Source organism: Ciona intestinalis, chromosome 5 (assembly GCF_000224145.3).
Source record: "Ciona intestinalis chromosome 5, KH, whole genome shotgun sequence".
Lineage (NCBI taxonomy): Eukaryota > Metazoa > Chordata > Ascidiacea > Phlebobranchia > Cionidae > Ciona > Ciona intestinalis.
Window position 1 is genome coordinate 3902095 of NC_020170.2, and position 19278 is coordinate 3921372.

The 19278-nt window shown below is 36.1% G+C and overlaps 2 protein-coding genes across 2 annotated transcripts; one reads left to right on the top strand and one right to left on the bottom strand.

Moving 5' to 3' along the window:
• Positions 1-501: 501 nt before the first annotated feature.
• LOC100182639 (histone-arginine methyltransferase CARM1-like) lies at positions 502-10674 on the top strand. The gene is made up of 14 exons (XM_002127770.5): positions 502-674; positions 1036-1152; positions 1890-1987; positions 2734-2772; positions 3228-3293; positions 4375-4513; positions 4871-5023; positions 6900-7042; positions 7718-7923; positions 8298-8435; positions 8928-9049; positions 9557-9732; positions 9823-9889; positions 10252-10674. The coding sequence occupies exons 1-14, from the start codon at positions 527-529 to the stop codon at positions 10374-10376; spliced, it is 1737 nt and encodes a 578-aa protein (XP_002127806.4). The 5' UTR covers positions 502-526; the 3' UTR covers positions 10377-10674.
• Positions 10675-11743: 1069 nt separating this feature from the next.
• On the bottom strand, positions 11744-14014 carry zf(c2h2)-24 (zinc finger protein). The gene is given in 3 exon segments (NM_001078398.1): positions 11744-12273; positions 12644-12854; positions 12926-14014. Coding segments are annotated over 3 exon segments (1446 nt in total). The 5' UTR covers positions 13985-14014; the 3' UTR covers positions 11744-12097.
• Between the last annotated feature and the right edge of the window lie 5264 nt (positions 14015-19278).

Sequence of the window (19278 nt, forward strand, 5' to 3'; positions counted from 1 at the left end):
GTTATATACTATCTCTATGGCGAGCGAACAGACAATGTTTTTTATCACGTGGGTGTTTTTTTGCATATCAGAAAAATTGACAAGTTCAATACAAAAGGAATGTTTTGCCAAGTTTTAGTTATGTTTGGGCTGTAGCAGTGCAGCATGGATGTTTTCATTTTATAATATCATAAGAAAAGTATGTCCGGTTTTAGTTATATACATGCTTTTTATTTTTACCTGCATTGCGAAATGGCGCGAATTTAGTTTTGCACCTTTTTCGTTAATGAATTCCTTTTTGCGTTTTATATTCCAAATAAACTGTGGCATAAATAGGTATAAAAATTTGGTAATAGTAAAGAATATACTTTTGGTAACCAATTAAACCGAAATATAAATGATGTTTCTTTTAACATAATAACGTATTACCTAATCTATAACGTTTTTTCTTCACTATAGTACCTGTTAACTGTTTATGTCGTTTTAATTAACCCTACTTATCTATATTCTCATGCTAGGCAGTGCCAGTGTTTTCCTTTATATTAGTATGGCATGCACAATTGTTTTATTTGATGAAGTAAAAGTGAAATATTTGAAACAAAAAGAAGAAAATAAAGATGGACAGATTTGTAAAGTTGAAGTTCGAAGAGTTTCGGAAGAAGCACAATTAACAATTCTACAGCAGAATTGCATAGGTTGGTTATTTGCTATGCCTTTTGTAGTTTTCAAATATGTATTTGACTCACTACGAATTATCATGTCTGCCGTTTTTGGGTGTAAAATGTTTTTTTAGTTTGTTATTCAATTGAATGAGGTCAAAACTGCTGTTGTAGCAGTAAATTGTTTGTGCTACAGAAAAAAAGCACATCCACAAAGTTACATAGATGGTATAACTCCTAAGCTGGCATGAGGTGTATGAAACAGAAATGAAGTTATAGGTTCAAGGCTCATCGCTCCTACCATTGTGGGCGTATGTGTCCTTTGCCAAGACATATAACATAAATTCTGCTTCACAATTCACATGTATGGTATTTAACGCAAGGTTTTGTTTTCCAGTGTTCTGTAAATGTACCATTAGTTCGGAGAGCGAACATTGTAGAGCTGGCGAATGCATCTACCTCATTAATGTACATGGAGATAACAGTGTTCTTTTAACATTTTCAGCCATAGATGGTAAGTCAACATAGACAAGTTAAAAACAAATATATTTCCACTTGTTTTATTATATTCCTATAATTTAATGGTAAGATGAGGCAAAATACCTATGTGCTATGTCCTATATTTATACATATTTATACATGTCCTGTTTAGACTGGTTATATTGTTTCTCTGTTATTTATCCAAAGTACATTTACCACATTAAATCAGTGAGGTTCCATATGTTTGACAATTTTTTCTAAGTTAGTAGCTTTTAAAGTTGAACGATTTTACAGACTGTTGTTTTGCTGCTAATATCTCCATTTGTTGTTTTAATTAATTTGATAGCCTATTCTCCACTATATTCAATTAGGTAAATAAAATTTATATTATGTTATGTGGCATACAAAATGGTTAAACATTTTATAAACTTTAATTTATCTGTATTTACTTTTTTTTGATGTTCGATATTTTATGAGAAACTGAATAGAACAGATGTTGTTGTTTATACAATGTATTTAAACAAGGTTTGCTACATTGCTATAACATGTATATATCTGTGAATGATATACACATACAACATTGACAGTTTTGGCATCACATATTTTAACACCCATTTCAGTTTTAATTCAATACAATATACAAACAAGTCAAATAACCTAGTTTTTAACTGAAGCATTTTAGATGAAAATCATATCATATGCGCTGCCATGTTTGTATTGAAACTGACCAAAAATGCAGATGTGTTTGGTTAATAGAAGTTGTTTTAACAGAACTGAAAAGGTTTCAAAGCACCATCAACTTTAGGCCAAATGTTAAATCAGTTTTTGACAAACGAACTGAAGAATCTTCTGCAGCTCAATATTTCCAGGTGAAAATATTTTAAAATATATATTTTTTCATTAGGCGATTGGAAAGTTTTTATTTTTTTTTAATGATTGTTTTATGTTTTAATGATTATGTTGTCTGGCAATATACAGGGCACGCGCATTGTAACTGAAGTGTACTGAGTTTGATACTCAACCTGGTTCTAACTTCTAATATATATACTAACGTTCATTTTAAAAAATGGTTAATAAGAATTCCAAGTAAAATAGAGTAAAAAGATAAGTTAAAATTTTCAGTAAAATGTATATTCCAGGTAAAATAAAAGTACATTGTTAGACATTATTTAACTAACACATACATATGTACACACCTAGTTTGAAAAGCGCAATGTGGCATGTATAATTGTTTGAGTGATGGTCTAGCTGAGGTACTTTATGTATTGATGCACTATCCAAACTCAGACTATATGTCTTGTGTTACCTTATGAAAATTTAATCACTTAACTGTTTAAGCTTTTATTTATTTATAATCCAACAGAACTAAATGAATAAAATAGTTTTCAAATTATTATATTTAGGTCGATGTATTTATAATTGTGTTGATGTAAAATTGAACATCTGTTTCTTAAAATCTTACTACTTTGCGCCAATTAAATCTCTTTTTGTTGCCATTCGAAATAAGTTAATCACATTATAATTATGTATACAAAAATAAACATTCCTTAACAATTTTTAAAATACTCCTTTTTTTAATCAAACCTTCAAATGTAATTTTTAATTTCTGTTTCAGTTTTATGGATATTTATCACAGCAACAAAATATGATGCAGGTGAATTATTGCTTTTGTAAAATCTATATCTTCTGTACATCATAACGCACCTAATTAACTGTTGTGCTGTTTAATTGATGTTTGAACGGTAGTTTCTAACTTGATTTTAAATTGAACCCCTGCGATGTGGCTTGCTGTATTAAAGGTTTGGCCGAAATATAAATTATAAAAGCAATTGTGAGACAACGCACATAGGCGTAACATTAACTTTTGAAATAAGGGTGACATCATCATATGTTTTATAAACCTAGTTTTACCCAAAATAGCATTTACTCCGACCTTAGGTGAGCTGAGTCAAGTATATTACATTTACCACAATAACCAATCAGTTTGCTCATGTTTGACGACTATGAGTCAGAGGGTAACTGTACTGAGAAAGAATTGTTGAAGTCATATATATATATATATAATGTATTATATGAACAATATTTGGTTAAACTTTTTTTTGTTTACAGGATTACATACGAACTGGTACCTACCAGAAAGCAATGCTTCAAAACTATATCAACTTTCGTGATAAGGTAATGTATACAACAGAATATAATGTATACCCAAACGTATATGCCAATTATGTTATATATATATTTACGGTATCGGTACGTATAATATTCTATTTTCTCATTAAAATTGCTCTTGGAATTTCAATTTGCTTTAAACTATTGATTTTAGTTTAGCTTAACAATAACACAGTCCGGCCTTCAATTTTCAGTCCATTTTATTTATGCATTTTCAGTCTTAAATTTGTTATCGCACATAATTTGTGGCCTACATGAAAGCCTGTATTCAGTGACGGAGCCAAATAAATAAAGGGGGTTTCAAACTAACAAGAAAGTGTTTGGATGATTAAAAATTAGGGGTTAGTTTACAAAAAAAAAATATTTAAAGGGGTAAGTTGGGATTCCTAAAATCCCCCTGATTGCGCCACTGCCTGTATTAAATATTGATAAACACGTCAATACACTGTTTACAATGCATATGCTGAGCTGTAACAAAAGCCCTATGATCTGTGGCATTTATCCATATTATAAAACCACAATCATTATCTGCATGGTGCATACACTCTGTAATTTAAGTTAAGTACATCGTACTGCACTGTTATTTTAGACCAATTTATCAGGCATGATATAAGTGCGTAAGTATGGGCATATTTAATTTCTTTCAATGTTAATTTTAAATCTCACAGCATTTTGCATTGAATGATTGGCTTGAAAAAGAAACTTCTTATTTTGAATTTTTATATTATTTTTATTTGAAAGCATGACATTACAAACATACATATATATATATACATTTTAGGAATAACATGAAAAGGTTTTATTTTTTAAAGTCATTTTTATTTTGACTTTTTTTCCCGCTCATCTGGTATAAAAAAGTAACAGACAGTATTGTTGTGTACATTGCCTGATGAAGTCTTGTGAGATGGCAGATGAAACATTGGAAATAAACTTTGTTTGTATACCAGATAAGCCACTAAACGATTATATGCATTATGCCTGTTGGCCAAAGTAACAGAATTGTTAATTTTGCCCTTGTTATAAAAAAATATGGGTTACAACTTACATGTTTTCTGTTGCCTATTTTAAACGTTAACCTACCACGCAGGTTGTACTGGATGTAGGAGCAGGTTCTGGTATCTTGTCCTTCTTCGCCATGCAGGCAGGTGCTAGGAAGGTATATGCTGTAGAAGCAAGTACCATGGCTGAGCACACAAAGAAATTAGTTTCATGCAGTCAGTATGCCGGTACGTTGCTTATATTTTATTGTATTTGGGCAAGGACTGAGGTCCTACACCATGGCGTATTGGCGTGCTATGTGCCCTAAATTTTGGCCATGGTTGGCCCATTCCCTTACACACATAGTGCTACAATTCATTAGTGACTGCTGGGTTGAAACAAGTGTCCTGTGAATAGTATCATTATCAAACATTGAACGTTGCATCCTTTGATTACAATTACAATGCTTTTAACATTATGTCATGCTCTGTTTTAACCAAGTTTAAAATCACCAAACTTTACGTATGTGTGGTAGTAGCTGCAAAATAACTGTTGTTATTATTTTTGCCTTTAACTAACATTATATTATACACTGAACGCTGCAGGTCGAATTGTTGTAATTCCTGGTAAAATAGAAGAGATTACTCTGCCGGAAAAAGTTGACGTTATAATATCAGAACCCATGGGTTACATGCTGTTTAATGAAAGAATGTTGGAAACTTTTCTGCACGCTAAGAAGTTTCTTAACCAACCTAATGGTAAGTAACTGAAGGTGTTCATATTTTTTTTGATCGTGATTCGTGAACCAACTCTGGCCTAATTCTTAATAGAGGCAATGGCCAACTCAGACCTAGTTCCCATGAAGTGTCATGCTGTAGGACCTAAACCTTGTAGAATAGAATACTTAAGTTAAATATGCACCCCCCCTTCCCCCCATATCGATCCACAGTCAAGTTGCCAAAGGTATGGCTGTGCGAAAACTGATAAGCAGACATGACTTTTGGTTGGTTTGGTCATTTATATCCTCGTGGGTGGAAATCTGAGTGACTCTTCCTAATTGCCACTCCCATGTCCCCAGTTGAGTTGCTAAATCTGTTTAAGTGTGTGGATAAGCAGACATGACTTTTGGTTGGTTTGGTCATTTATATTCTCATGGGTGGGAACTGGAGTGCCTCTTCAATGATTGCCACTCCCATGCCCACAGTCGAGTTGCTGAAGCTATTTTAGTGTGTGGTTAAACAGATGACTTTTGGTTTATTTGGTTATTTATATCCTAGTGAGAACATAAGGTATAGCCTACCTTACTAAGTGTGTGGTTACCCCAATAGCTGTAATATACAACATTTTAAATTTAAATATATAGTAAATACTATATATATTGTAAATAATTTAGGTTTGAGCTACTTACTTATATAATTAATAATAACCATCATGCCCGTAGTCGAGTTGCCAAAGTTATTACAATATTTTTAAAATGGTCTTGACTTAATGCTAAGAACCAATTAGTGACCACAGTACAGGCTTAAGTGTCCATTCTCCACTGAGTAACTTGCCAAGCACTCTTATACTTCTTATAGTTACTTCAACAATACTTAGCAAGTGGTTTCTTAAACCATAAAGTAAAACACCAGTCTTTTAGGGAAACTCTTTAATAGCTACAACTGTAAGAACATTAATTTAGGATTTGTTTTGCAAAAATTTTTCCTGGCAAATATTTTCGTATGAACCTTTCAGCGTCCTGTAAAGTAGGCACATAAATATCAAAAGAGCTGTTTTTTAAAACAAGTATAACATGTACAAATATTTATTTATGATTTTCCCAAAACATTGTTTCTGTACTACTGAAAACCCATGCAAATTTGATTAAAGGTTTTGTCAAATAAATTATTTATATTTCCCCAACATGGAGTGCCTAAACCTATAATCTTTAATCTATCTGTTCTATGCGTCAGTTACTTGCTTGTATTCCATGTTTTAAGTTTTAAATATAAATAATAAACCAACATTATTGTCTTTGAGAATTAAACAGCTTCTTACATTTAAATGAATGCGGTTTATTTATCCTGGATTTGTGGGGCAATGAATGATTTAACAAGCAGTTACCCTTATAAAGTTAATTGGTTGTTAAGGCTTCAGTGTTATGTTTTTTTATGAGATTCCGTTTTGAAAGTGTTTTATAAGATTTAAATTAAAGTTCCTGGTGTTGTGCTTGGTCCTGAGCGGCAGTTTTTATTCCTTTTTTTATAGTTTTACTCTGAAAAGAATAAAGTATTTTAAAATGGGTACCCATTATCCCATACGTTTTAATATTATAAATTAAAAGTTTACACAGGTTATGACTAAATTCTATTAAATTATATATAGTATGGTGGGGAAATATGCAACACCTTTTTATTCTATTTTCTCGTCCAATTTAGTTGTGAACACAAAACATTCAATGAATTATAAAACCATATTCTCACGACTCCCATAGACTGTTGTTAATTGTTTAAAACACTATCAGGATATCTGGATATTATGTGCTAAAGGTGTCCCGTCCCCCCCCCCACCCTACTATATATATATATAAATGTGTTATGAGTGTCCAAATATGGTGTACATTTTTCCAATTCTGATTGACTGATTTACCCCCAGGTTTAATGTTCCCCACCATGGGAGATTTGCACGTCGCTCCTTTCTCAGATGAACTACTTTATATGGAGCAGTTTACAAAAGCTAACTTCTGGTACCAACAGTCGTTTCATGGGGTTGATTTAAGTCCATTACGAGATGATGCTGTAAGTACTTTTTTGCGTCGTTCTATTTTCTCCTCCCATTTGGTAGTAAACAAAGAACATTCAAAGAGATATAAAACTGTTGTTAATCCATAGACTGATTGCAATACGTTTGATCATTGTTAATCCATAGACTGATTGCAATACGTTTGTAAACACTATCATTATATTTAGATATTTTGTCTCGTCTTCCCCACCCTACTATACTTTACAATATAACAAAGCAATAAATTTTATTGCAATCTGGGTTAAAATGTTTCGCAAAACCGCTGTTTAGATGACTTGTATTTATCAAGCTTCTGGAACTTCGTTCCGGCTGAAATCCAGCGGTGATTTGTCATGAATCTATTACACATTACTTACAATACACATATAATGTTTTGTTTTGGTCACTGATGTTATATAAATGTTTGAGCTTGTTGTATAAACATTAAGTCAAGCAAAGTCATTTTTTAAGACTTTATTTAAGTTCTGGTATAAAGTTGACATTCCTTTTTATTCAATGCTAACCAAACAGAACAAAATAAACGAAAAATAAAAAAACACGTTTACAGAAATAACGCTTTATAAAATACGACGCTTCATTTTTGCAGTTTATATTACTTTTTTAATAAAGGTTTTAATGCCAATGCCTGCTACATTTAACATTATACTCATTAAATAAGTTTTATTTACCAGGTTGAAGAATATTTCAAACAGCCAATAGTTGACACATTTGACGTTCGTATCTTGATGGCGAAGAGCGTGAAACACACGGTTAACTTCCTATCGGCTCATGAAGAGGATTTACATAGGATTGAGATACCACTAAGATATACAGCACACACATCAGGAACTGTGCATGGATTGGCTTTCTGGTTCGACATTGCATTCATTGGAACAATGTAAGTACTTTTTTTGAAGATCTATTCTTCTGACTGAAAATTTTAAAATAGTAACATTTCTGGCGCTGTAGGTTTTGGGTTTAAGGCTTGTCGCTGTTACCATTGTGGGTGTATGTGTTTTTGGACAAGACAATTATTGGCAATTGGTCCAACCCAGTGGTCACTAATGGGTAGTCTAAATTGTCAGCCATAAAATACACTAATTTAAGCCTTAAAAAAATAAAAACACACTCACAAATTTACATATGCGGTAAATCGTAAGCTGGCACGAGGTCTATGAAACAAAACACTTGTGTTATAACAGCTTACATATTTAATTATAGCACTTAAAAAATGGCTTGCCCCCACCTTTAATGTAACTGTTTTTATCACAGCAACACTGTGTGGCTGTCCACCTCACCAACAGAATCCTTAACACACTGGTACCAGGTCCGATGTTTATTTAGATCTCCTCTCTTTATTAAAGCTGGGGAGGTTTTGTTGGGAAAAGTTGTGCTAAGGTCAAATAAAAGGTGAGGGCTCATATAAAGAATATAAAATAGTAATATACAAATAAATGTGTTACAATCTGGGTTTAAAGTGTCTCACAACTTAAAAATACTTTTTGGAACAGTTTTTTGCTTGGTTTCTAGCTAAAATGCTGCTCCTTTTCTGGGACCTGGGATACAGACTGGATTTGTCCCATCACCCCAACACCCAGGCTGCATATACATGTCATTCATGTTCCCAGTTTGAATCCGCCCAAGAGTTTGAATTCGTCTCACCACATTTGTGGGAAAATGGCCCAAATCTGAACTAAATCTTAGATCCTTAAAGACCTCACTCACCAATATAAAATAATCTCACCACTTTTAAGGCTATTTTTTAACATTGTTTTCAGGAAACTTTTTTTAATATTTATTTTTAAAAAAAAACACTTTTTTAATCCCTATCCGTATTTTTTAAAACTCTTTTTTAATATTTTTCCTGAAAACCTCTTTTTTAATCATTATTTCCAACCGTAGACAAAGTTACGACGTGGATATTGAAGCCATGGTGGAATCAACTGGTTGTAAAGCAGAGAACAGTTTAGATTTAAAGAATCCATTTTTCCATTACACTGGACAACCCCCTGCACCCCCAGCGGGTAAGATTACATTCAAATTTAAGATTTAAATATTTTTTTAACCCAGCTAGGGTTTCATCAGGGGTTGAAAAGCGCTGCTATGGTTCTTTCTTTATTGGTAGGAGTCATAGGCACGAAAATGGGGCCACACTTGGCCTATTAGCTCATGTTATAGTACTTTCTATGTGGGTAAGGTCCTATGGCAAAGCCTGCTGAAGGACCCTAGATTTATACCAGAGTTGACCCAATACCCTAATCACTGCCAGAGTGTTTTACAATATGACTGAGGTTCTGCGGCAAGCCATAGCATGCGACCTTGGATTTAGCTGGCCCATTACCTCATTTAGTGCCATCGTGCTTTTTAAGTGTTGGGGTCAAGCGTCAAGAGATTTATGCGACCTTGGATTTAGACACAATTTTCCAGTTAGTGCAATCACCACACTATTATTAAACCTTCCCTGCAAACTAGAAACTTGGTGCCTATGTCCTTATGCAATAATTATAATATAAACCCTTTATACACCACAGGTGCACAGAATACTTCACCATCTGACCCGTATTGTGCTGGTGTAGGAACCCATGAAGCCAACCAACAAAATGCAGGTTTCATGTCGAACACAAACAGCATGTACCCATCATCTGTGGCTCCTTATAATGAGTCAACACAAGCTCATGCACAGAACACACCGTCCAATCACTACCAGGTAACCTAGGGACGCAGCGAAATAATAAATAAAATGGGTTTCGAAAAAAGACTTTTAATTTTTAATTTAAATTTTTTTTTTACTGTACAGAATCGTGAAGGAGGAAGGGCAAACATGCAGAACGGTCTGAACGCACATTGCAACACTGTTCCTCTGTGTAAGTTGTGTTTTTCATAAAAAATTTGATAAGCTTGATAAAAATGAAGTGACACAATAGTGACTACGGTAAGCCCTAAATATACGGGTTCAAGGCTCCACACTGCTACCATTGTGGTTATATTTTATGAGCAAGACATTTACGAACAATTTCTTCAATCTAGTGGTTTCCTATGGGTTGTTTGAATTGTAAGCCATAGAGATAGACGAAAACAAAATTTACCCACAAAATTACATAGGTGGTAACTCACAAGCAGCAAAAGGTGTATGAAATAGTGTTATAACAACTGTCATTACCTACCCACAAGAAAATAAACAAGTTACATTCATTCACTCAAACTTAAAACAAACATTTCTTTTCAGTGTCAGGTGGAATACCGTACCCAGGAACCGTCAGCAATTCTAAATCTTCGCTTCCCCACAACGATTGTCACGTGCAACAAGACCATCCAACACCCGCACAAAACGGGCCAAACCTTTACTACTAAACCTACTTAACAATTAACTCTCTCGCCCCATTCAGCGACGTCGTTCTCGCATATTGCGCGGACGCTATTCGGCGCTAATGTGCTCTGTACATCACTACTAACTTCTAACGTATACCGCTAACTTTTTTTTACTTTCTGTTCATCCAAGTTCTTTTCTTACAATTAACAGTTTCACGATTTCTGTCACCACATTATGACGTAATACTGCCATTGTTTACAAGATATGACGTCATTTTCCGAAAAGTCCTTCAATTTTTTCTCTATGTCTCACAATGCTAATTACAAGAGAATCACAACATGTGTGCTTGTGTGTGCCAGCTTATAAGCAAAACTTAAAATGTGTAGTTTTAATATAGCTATCATTTGGGTGTAGGTCAGGGCTACAATATGAGACATGAAATTTAGGTTGACAAGTAGCCTTTTAAAATTCATCAAATACAGCAACGAATACCAAATTAATTAAGACAGCGAGAAGAGAGAAAAGCGCAAGAAAACGACAGTCGTTAAAATGCTGTATAGGGGTAAAAATTACTAGGAAAAGTGCCAGGTAAAGCGTGGCTCGCCATATCCGCGATATAGTACCCTCCGTAACCCGGCATACTTAAAAATGTTACCGCTTTAATTCCGATTGACCGAACACTTTCCCGACAACTGGATTGGACAAATTGTCGCCATTGTGGGGGCTCGCACCCGGAATCTCTGGGCTATAAGCAGGCACGCTGGCCAGTATTCCACTACGACGTATGCATCGTATTATGCACATAATACTTTGCTGGTTGCATAGCCTTGCGTAACCGTCGCCCAATTACTCGAGGCGTACACGCTAATTGCCTTAATCCTACGCCGCCTGTGCTCCAGCAGTGTTCCAAGCAGTACCAGTACAACTAGTATACAACTGTGTAGCTTTGCGTAGCTAAGACGGTTTTAGTGGATTTAAAAAATCGAAATCGATGGAACAGAGTTGAAGAAATGACCAAGTATATGTTGCGCACATTAAAAGGTATGTAGAATATGCTCATTTGATCTAATTTATTGTGAATATATATGAAAGTTTTGTTTAATAGCTTTTTAATGACTGCGTCCTTTTTCGGCTAACTTTTCTTCGGAGTTTCAATTAATCAAATCTTTGCTATTGTATTCGAAGAAATTTATTTTATAGTAGAGTGGGGGAAGATGGGACACCTTTTTACTGTTTTCTCGTCCCATTTGGTGGTAAAAAATAGAGAACTCTATCAGGGTATTTAAATACTATGTGCTAAATGTGTCCCGTTTTCCCCTATTTTACTATATGTTATACAACTAACTAAGCGATGTAACGAGGTCCTATACATACCTATGACCATAGATTATTACATAGCGATTTAACATTGTGTTTCAAATATATTTTGTACTTCATTTGGTGTCGAAAACGGCAGTGCTCGGCCAGAAACGCGTACACGACAAAAAAGCGATAAATTTGTGACGATAATCACCTCACAATTGAAACTTATTACATCACAATGACTTTCAAATATCGGGCACGAAATGTGGATTGTGCAATTTCGAAATGTCACAAGTACGTCTTAATAATAAGGCTGTTAAGTTTATAATGTACCATCATATCACAGCGCATATAAAAGTTGTGTGAACTTAATCGATGATCCTTAACGATAAGAAACGAAATTTGTCCGCCCGGGACTTCTCCTTTAAAGTACGGCTCGCTTACGCCGTCTAGCAGGTTCTTACATGTGTCTTTTCATGTGCAACGCTAAATGGTCGGATCGACTAAACGCTCGCTCACACATGTTGCATTTGAACGGTCGGTGCCCAGTGTGTTTCCGATAATGTCTTGTCAGTTCATCAGAACGAGCGAATCTCCAACCGCAGCCCGCCCATGTGCAGTGATATGGCTTCTCACCTATGTAAAGTAATGTCTTGATTATGACTCGTAGATTTAATCAGAAAAAAAAATACTTTATATATTTTGACACATTGTAGACTGTATATTTTTGGACACGTTAGTGTTACGCCTATACGTGCAGTAATAATTTGATTACTTTATGCTCCCGGGTTTAATCAGAAAAAAAAAACACTTTAATTATATCTTGACACAATGTGGACTATATATATTTTGGACTCTTTTGTGGCGTTAATGTTTTCGTCTACGTGCAGTTATGATTTGGTTGCTTTGCTCGCCGGTTCAATTAGTTGAGTCACTTTATATATATCTAGACACATTGTAGACTTTGCATTGAATCAGGCAAACATAGAAACCGCAAAGTTCATACCTGTATGCGTTCGCATGTGAGCTTTGAGGTGTGAGCTCTTGGTGTAAGTTTTTCCACATCCAATATACTCGCAAGTGTGTAAGGTGGCTTTCCTTCTGGTCCAGTATCGTCGACCGCGTTTCGTCTTTTCTACAGCGGTATTATCGTCTACGACGGCTTGTTTGACTGGGTAGTGCGGGAGAATCGAAAAAGCCGCGTCTTCTGGCTTAAACTGCAGGAATAAGATTAGTTAACCACACGATCACACTGGTGTTGTACAAAGTATAAAAGTCGTAAGCTTACCGAAGGATGGGTAAACATTGTTGCGCTGTGTGGGTTAAAGACAAGTTCGCAATTGCCGTTGGGTTGCTGGTGTGGCCAACTATTACTGCGTGCGGTGTGCGCAAACGGTGGTTTATTCGTTTGCTGCAGAGTCTGTATGTCTTCCGAATACATCGGTTTCGGATATTTTGGTAAATGCTGTTGGACCCCTACACCACCTATACCGGTTGTGGTGGAATTTAAAGAGTTGTATGCCCCTGTCGTATACTGCGCGCATGAGGTTTGGTAATTCGTCTCACACAAGCGCTCACAACCATTGTATATATTCGGGTGTTCGGTTTTAATGCAGTGTTCCGGTAAAGGAGTAAAACTGCTATGTGTGTGTTGGGGTGGTGTCGATCTTCGTCTTTCTTCTTCAGGGCTTACCGGTGGAGTAACTAAACCATTGGGCAACGATATCGAATGTTCAAGTTGTTGATGGTAAAATTCTGTAGCGGGGTGCCATTGACCGTTGTTAATAGTTTGAGTTGACTTGTATGCAGCGCTGGAGTGAAGTTTTTCGTGCAAAGTTTCGAAGCTTCTGCATTTTTGTTCAAAATTTTGGTAAGATTCAATCTCTTGGCTTGTGGAACCTAACCTTTCGTACATGAACGGCGAAGTGTGCTGCTCTCTCTTCATTCCAGAATCGGTAGAATTTGAATAGTTAGTAAAAAACTCCGATCCCAACCCAGAGGTAGCTGGTTCAGTTAGCGAGTTGCATGTCGTGAACCCACTGCAGTAGTAACCATTATCGGCAATTTCACAGCCTTGGTTTTGCCTACTAAAGGTCTCTCCTATTGAGGCCAATTTCTCTGTCGACCCTACACCTCCTAACCCTACAATATCACTCCCGCATTCGCTGTTCGAAGTGTTCAGTATTGATTCCAAGCAGTCCGGGTTTTCCTCCCAAAGATTCTCAAGGTCCGTCAGTAACACATCTCCCGTGGAAGCTTGAGACAATATACCTTCACGACCGCTCGGCATCCCTATTTGCGGGAAACCTGGCAATTCGTCTGAGTTTCCCATATCAATTTTAATCATTTCAAACCAATTACCATTCGTCTAACATACAACTGGTATCTGAAATAAACTAAACAGTTTAGAATTTCGCTCGTAACATAACATGTTTCAAGCACCTTAGAATTTTGCTTGTCACATAAGTTTCAAGCACCTGTAGACTAACTGTCTTCAAGACAGTCGTTGCTATATATCCTAATGGTGGCTGCTAATAGCGCTGCAAAAAAACTTCGTCTTTCCTTTTTTCTTTAGTCGCTGATTACTCTGCGCACACACGGAGAGAATGCCCGCACACCTGTAGAGAGAATATAACCTGAATGCGTAACTACGTTTTATGCGCATATTTCTCTCGCTTGTGTAAGAGTGGGCAAGTTATATAAAAAGCAAATTGCTGACACTTTACCGTAATTTCTGCCCATTTTCACACCGCGATGTGTTTTGTTTTTAAAGTTAAATTTACCTTATTCACGCATTTGATTTTAGGCATTTTAAAACAGGTTTTAAATGTATTTTGTGAATTTAAAAGCGCATTGCGGCACGTCTTATGAAAATTTGTTAAAGCCGATTTCCTAATTTAGCCGTGTTTGTACTTTGTTGTACAAGATAAAATCAAACCGTCTTCTGTTTGCAAGTATTCTTGCTCGGGCGAATCTGCCTTACAAGACACCGCCGTTTCAAGCGAAGCTTCTTGTGTGCTCTGTCAATATTAGCAGAATCCAGAAAATAAACTTTAACTCATAAACGTATCTTGGCGGGTAGCAAAGTATTGGAAGATAGATTACGGAACGGCTTTGTCAGGTCGCTGGTACGACGTTTGCACGCTCTGGGGTTACCTGGCGAAGAGAAGCCACCTTTGATTAACGCTGTTTCGCTTATGCGCAAATGTTTGGGGAGAGACGGCGGAATACTATTATTTTACGATAGCGGAACAGCTCTGTCATTTACCAAGCCCCATGCGATGTATGTTTATGCCATATTACTTCTATACGAACATAATAGACCTTGGTCGCTTAAGGAACGGCTTTGCTCTAAACTTCATGGAGGTTTTAGAACATCCATAGCACCGGTATAGCGTCGGAATTCTTTTGTCATAAGAATGACAACAGCACGTTCGGTTATCAATTTTCAACCTTAAAATGGTAGCACATCACACAAAGAGAGAAAATTCTTATTTTTTATCGCCGTGGCATATTTATCATGCCTTGAAAACGTCGGAACCACTTACTAGTTTACTCACAAATTACCGCAAAACACTTTCTGGTTTTTGTCCCACGGCGTGTGCGAAATATATGACATGATATATATTGTAGCAATATCACACACCACTTAAATCCTATTCCAAGCGCCACTTTGGCGGGCGGGTGGCTCGCTTTGTTTATTGCTACGTTCGTCGCTACGTCGTGTTTCTTCGATTTGCTACATAGCTGGCCAAATAAACAGCCACGAACGTTGCGATTCGTTACATTCGCGTCGATTAAGACAAAGGACCGAAGGGACGCGTGCGTATTTTCGCCGACAGCGAAAAAATCGCGTTCTCTGTTACGTCACAGCTGGTCGACATGTTGCAGTCTGAGCGGAGTCACGCGTATTGTTTGTTTACGTCATAACCGCAACGCCAGGATTGTTTATGGTAATATTCGAGAGTAATATATGCAATTGCCGCGCGCCGCCAAGGGTCCCTTGGAACACGTGGACGCACAGAACCTGTTTACGGTCAGATTAATCAATCTAAAAAAAGGAAAGGAATTTCATAACGTTCTCATAACATGCCCGCTATCTGGCCTAGATCGGCGCAATGTTTCCGTAAAAAGTTAATCCATTTATAAATCAGCAAGCGTATACAGCCTATAGAGATACGGCGCCTCAAAACCATTAGGTCGAGTTTTTAATGCATTTTCTTGATGCCGGATACCGCACTTTTGAGAAACTTCGTAGCAATGAGCGCTCTTTCACCAATTTCGGCGACGCCTGGGTTTCTGAGGCCATGTCAGTTCACTATCTTGGTTCAAGTTTCTGAGAATTGCTAAGCTCCCAAGAGTTTGCAGCGGTTTGACCATAACCCGGTTTTGCTAAACATTTGAAACACAATAAAGAGCGATTGTTTAAACCTTCAAACCAGAATCTTCTCTTGGCCGCCGAGATATGTATAATCAAAGACGTCACCTTTTAATAACTTGCATTTAAAATGGAATTAATGTTATTTTTTGGTATTACTTTTTGGCATTTTTTAATTTTTTCAGTCATAAGTTTTTGGAAAATGTTTTTTTTTGCAATATTTTGCCGAAAAATACACAGTATTTTTATTGATAACTGCTTAATTACAAGTTTTTAATGTACATGTTTGAACTTTATTTGAAATTAAAATTCAACATTAAAAATCTCAGAAATATTTTTTACTACAAAATGTTTGAAAAAAATTTCACCTTTCACGGAAACATTTCCTTGCCTTCTAATTCGCTGCTCGTTATAAACAATAGAAATCAAGAAGACGCGTGGCTATTTGGTAATAAAGACCCTAATTAAGCGACTTACGCGATTCGCAGCTGGTAATAAAGTAACGAAAACGCAAAACACGCTTCGTTCCAAAAAGATAATCGGTAGTTTTATTGTCGGCGCGAAACGGTTTAGTTTCCAAGTCCACACAAATAATGAATTTCTCCTTCAGTTGAAACGTAAATACTGTTGCGTTAATTGACCGATGTACCACCAGGTACAATACACACGAGGCGTATATGCTTATATGTTTATTGCTAGAAGATTATTATTAAGGCTTTATTACTGGTGCTATGTCTTCGTATACAGCAGATGCATTGTGTATTGGTATGTAGTGTATTTATATATTTCTAGTTGAATTTGGAATTTTTGATTAGAGTTCTCGATCTTGAGTAGAATGCCCATCCATGTTGTATCCCTTGTCCACTGTCGTTTATAACGTACATTTTTACCGTAAAACTATAACGTGGGTGTTTTCTTATACACCAGACACACATGATGTATCATATGCCCACTGTCAAGTTATAACATGGGGTCTTTTTAAAGGGAATATAACATACGACACACAAAACATTTTATCATTTAAAACCCAAAGGGACTCGATAACAATAAAATTACGACATCGTTCATAACACATACTTTTTGAAATATATTTTGTGGCGAAATTCCCCTTCCTAAAACTAGTTATCGCTATGAACCCTCGGTAAACAAATTAAGTCAAATCAAAGACGAGTATTATTAGAAACCTACACCTTACGCTAGTTATCGTTAAACCGGTTTGTGGTATTAGACTGTGTATTGGCAAACGAACGGAGTTGTTTAGTGTTCCGGCTTTTTACAAGAAGTTGTTTTAACATAAATTTAAATTTTGTAGAGTATTTTTTACCCCAAGCCTGTTTTTAACGCCTGTCGCTTTTCTGCTTTAATTTCATTCTCTTCGCTGTTTTGATAAATTTGATCTTCTATTGTATTCGAAGAGATAAAAAAATGTTTACCAAATATAGTTTGGTTTTGTTAATTATTTTGTGTAACTGTTGTAAAAATATTTGTTCTCCCATACACCGTACAGTAACGCGTCTGCCATTATATAATATGGGCTCTTCTTCTAACTCGGGTTCGTTTAATTAATATCGATTACACGTGTTGTATATTTTGTAATCCGTTTTCTGGGAACAGAGAGATTATATCATTAGGAACTCGACAGTGAATATGCACTCTGTTACACTTTCTACTCGATATGGGTGAGGTCCTACAGTGAGACACGCCATTGAACTTGGTACTTAGAGTTCATACACAACCCTACGTAATTATACCACTACCCTAACACTGTGTATGCACATTCTATTCTATATGGGTGAGGTCTTACGCACGTCAAAGAATTTGGAATTTAGCCCAGATTTGACCCTTTCTTTTCCCATGACCTTTTTATTTTCAATATTGACAAAGTTCTTAAGATTTTTTTCTCAAATGCCGTTGTAGGTAATTACATTTAGGAGAATTACGTAGGAAGGCATTAATAATCAACCATTGTCTGCGTAACGACGTCGCGCTCAATTCCCCTTTATCTTGTCCCGGCGCCGTTTGTGTGCAAGTTGTAGCAACGTGAGGAAAACTAATCTCAATTTAATACGACAGAGTAAGCGACGGTAGTTTACATTGCCCGATGGAGATTAAGCAGCGCTGATGGATCGTTATGTGAAGACTTGACCTTTACATAAGCAATAGCGGCTTGGAAATCAAATGCAGCTCCCGCCGCGGTTGCTACGAATAAACTTGCGTTGTACCTCGGGTACTGCGTTAACAAGCCTGTTATCTCGGGTTGACTGGAATCATAGCGACCACACGCTTGCGGTGAATAGAATAAGTGATTAATGTCCATATAACGGTGTAGAGACATGCAAGATCGCAGCTTTTTAGGTTAAAGTTAGAAAAGAACTTTGAACTTCGACTAAGAAAGCTGTTTTCAGATTCCATTGTCGGCGCAAACATTTATTATAGTATATAGACATATAGTAGGGTGGGGGAAGAAGAGATACTCTTTCATTCGATTTTCTTGTCGCATTTGGTAGTCAACAAAGGACATCCGAAGAATTATAAAACTGTATCCTCACGACTCCCGTCGACCGATGTTAACTGTTTACAAAAGGAGAATATTTGAATAATATATGCTAAAGGTGTCCCATCTTACCCCATCCTACTACACAGGGTCATTCCTACAAATATAAAACTTGGAATACTGAACTGTGTTCTACACATTTTTTTCGCAAACGTTTTTTTTATAAAAAAATTACGACATTTTTTTTAAGTAATCAGACTTTGTTAAGTATAGTAGGTTGGGGTAAGATGGTTCCCTAGTTAGTGGTAAATAAAGAATATCTACAGAATTATATAACCGCATGGTCCCGCGACTCAAAAAATCGTTGTTAATTGTTTAAAACCCCATTAGAAAAATATTGGGATATTATGTGAAAACGGTATATATGTTGTACTCCACAGTAGGCTACTATATATATATATATATATAAGTCTACTGCAAGCGACGTAAAATCAGGCATACCAACATAATGCATAGCAAGACACGCGCCCCTAATTGCTCACGCGTCGGCCTTTTTCTCGAGCACGATAATATAAACATACGGGTCTCAGTTAAGAGAAACGAAAACAGAGCTTTTGTCTAAACTCTACTATATTTGTGGACACGCGTATCGCCTAAACATAAAACAAGCATCAGGTATTCTAAATACTTGCGCCCGTTATGCTGTGTTGTAATGCTTTATGTTTTCGATCATGTTTTCTAATCATATATAGTGGGGTGGGGGGAGACG

What these genes read in the sequence shown, in the direction of transcription:
- LOC100182639 (XM_002127770.5), top strand. Translation starts at nt 527, where the DNA reads ATGGCATGCACAATTGTTTTATTTGATGAAGTAAAAGTGAAATATTTG. An exon ending in TTCATGCAGTCAGTATGCCG is followed by an intron (nt 4,514 to 4,870) that starts GTACGTTGCTTA and finishes TGAACGCTGCAG; the next exon opens with GTCGAATTGTTGTAATTCCT. An exon ending in ACCCCCTGCACCCCCAGCGG is followed by an intron (nt 9,050 to 9,556) that starts GTAAGATTACAT and finishes TATACACCACAG; the next exon opens with GTGCACAGAATACTTCACCA.